Below are 1,244 nucleotides of genomic sequence, written 5' to 3'. Positions count from 1 at the left end.
ACCTCTAAAAAAAAGTAATTTCTAAAAAGCTTTTTCAATCAGCATTGTAAGGAGTCAACACGTTCTCTCTTTACATCAAGGCAGTTTGACAAACCATGGCCGGTGTTCCGTTAATGCAAAATATTCACCAGATAAAACTGTTCGTTCTTCAGCATGCGGTGTGCCCAACAGAAGCACGAGGATTGTGGGCGGTGTGGTGACGGAGATGAACGAGTACCCTTGGCTGGTCGGTCTGTCCCAATCTAATGATAATTCAAATCAGCCCTTCTGTGGCGGATCTGTCTACAACGATCTGTGGGTGGTGACAGCCGCCCATTGTGTTGATGGGTTAGTGCAGAAGAGGCTGGGTGGATCTGTACTTTCAGCATAAGTTATTTTGGTGTTTTGTTTGTCTTTATTTTGCTCTCGTTTTACTGCAGCACTTATTCCTCCACAAACTAAGTATAATGACCGAGATTTTCTTTTGAACCGAGCAGTAGTAGCCCTTCTAGCATCGAGGTTCTCTACAACATGTGGGACTGGACATCCACTGCGACACTGATCAAAAGGACCGTTGCTCAAATCATCATGCACCCGCAGTACAACAATGCCACGGTGAGTCACTTGTTGTTGTCTATTGCTGTGTTCAGCATATCCTCATTTGCCTTGTTTCTATTCCATGTGCATTCTACTGTAGTAAGCCCTCTTCACCGACCCTGCAGATTAACAACGACATCGCCCTCATTCGCGTCTCGTCACCTGTGAACCTCGACTTGCCTGGAATCATGCCGTATGCCTCCATCTTCCACGGACAATTTTGAAACAAAAACGGAATTGTCACTGGTTGGGGAACTTTGACACATGGTGAGGCAGTGTCATCTTGCGTCCACATGTGCCATATACATACATTTGCAACATATAGCACCCTTTTGTGTTGCCACGTTTGAGCTAACGAGCTATTTCCAACAGGTGGTAGCCAGCCGGATAAGAATTACGAGGTCACAGTGCCCATCAAAACAGACAGTGTATGCACTGATTCTTATGGAAGCAATTTCATAGCCAATACCATGATCTGTGCTGGTTTTCCCTCGGGAGGATCCGACTCCTGCCAGGTAGGCCAAAGGTCGAAATCCTAAACCGAGTTCAAGAGAGATCCAAGCAACCGCCGGAATAGAGTGTCAATGTAAACTCTTAATAACTGTCTGACTTACAGGGCGATAGTGGCGGTTCCCTCACAGTCGACGTTAATGGCCAGCACACCTCGC

At 46.3% G+C, this 1,244-nt stretch overlaps 1 protein-coding gene across 1 annotated transcript in view; it reads left to right on the top strand.

Annotated features, from left to right (window-relative positions):
• The window catches only part of LOC119591024 (CUB and peptidase domain-containing protein 2-like), a 3,126-nt gene extending 1,882 nt beyond the window's left edge, over positions 1 to 1,244 (top strand). Inside the window, exons 7-11 of the mRNA XM_037939754.1 lie at positions 153 to 327; positions 477 to 594; positions 702 to 843; positions 949 to 1,091; positions 1,193 to 1,244. Coding sequence (XP_037795682.1) covers positions 153 to 327; positions 477 to 594; positions 702 to 800 — 392 coding nt within the window. The 3' untranslated portion in view covers positions 801 to 843; positions 949 to 1,091; positions 1,193 to 1,244. The remainder of the gene's footprint in view (positions 1 to 152; positions 328 to 476; positions 595 to 701; positions 844 to 948; positions 1,092 to 1,192) is intronic.

The sequence above is a fragment of the Penaeus monodon genome, chromosome 28, assembly GCF_015228065.2.
Source record: "Penaeus monodon isolate SGIC_2016 chromosome 28, NSTDA_Pmon_1, whole genome shotgun sequence".
NCBI classification, from domain to species: Eukaryota; Metazoa; Arthropoda; class Malacostraca; order Decapoda; family Penaeidae; genus Penaeus; species Penaeus monodon.
Note: the sequence above shows the minus strand (reverse complement) of the source record. Positions and strands in the feature narration are given on the sequence as shown.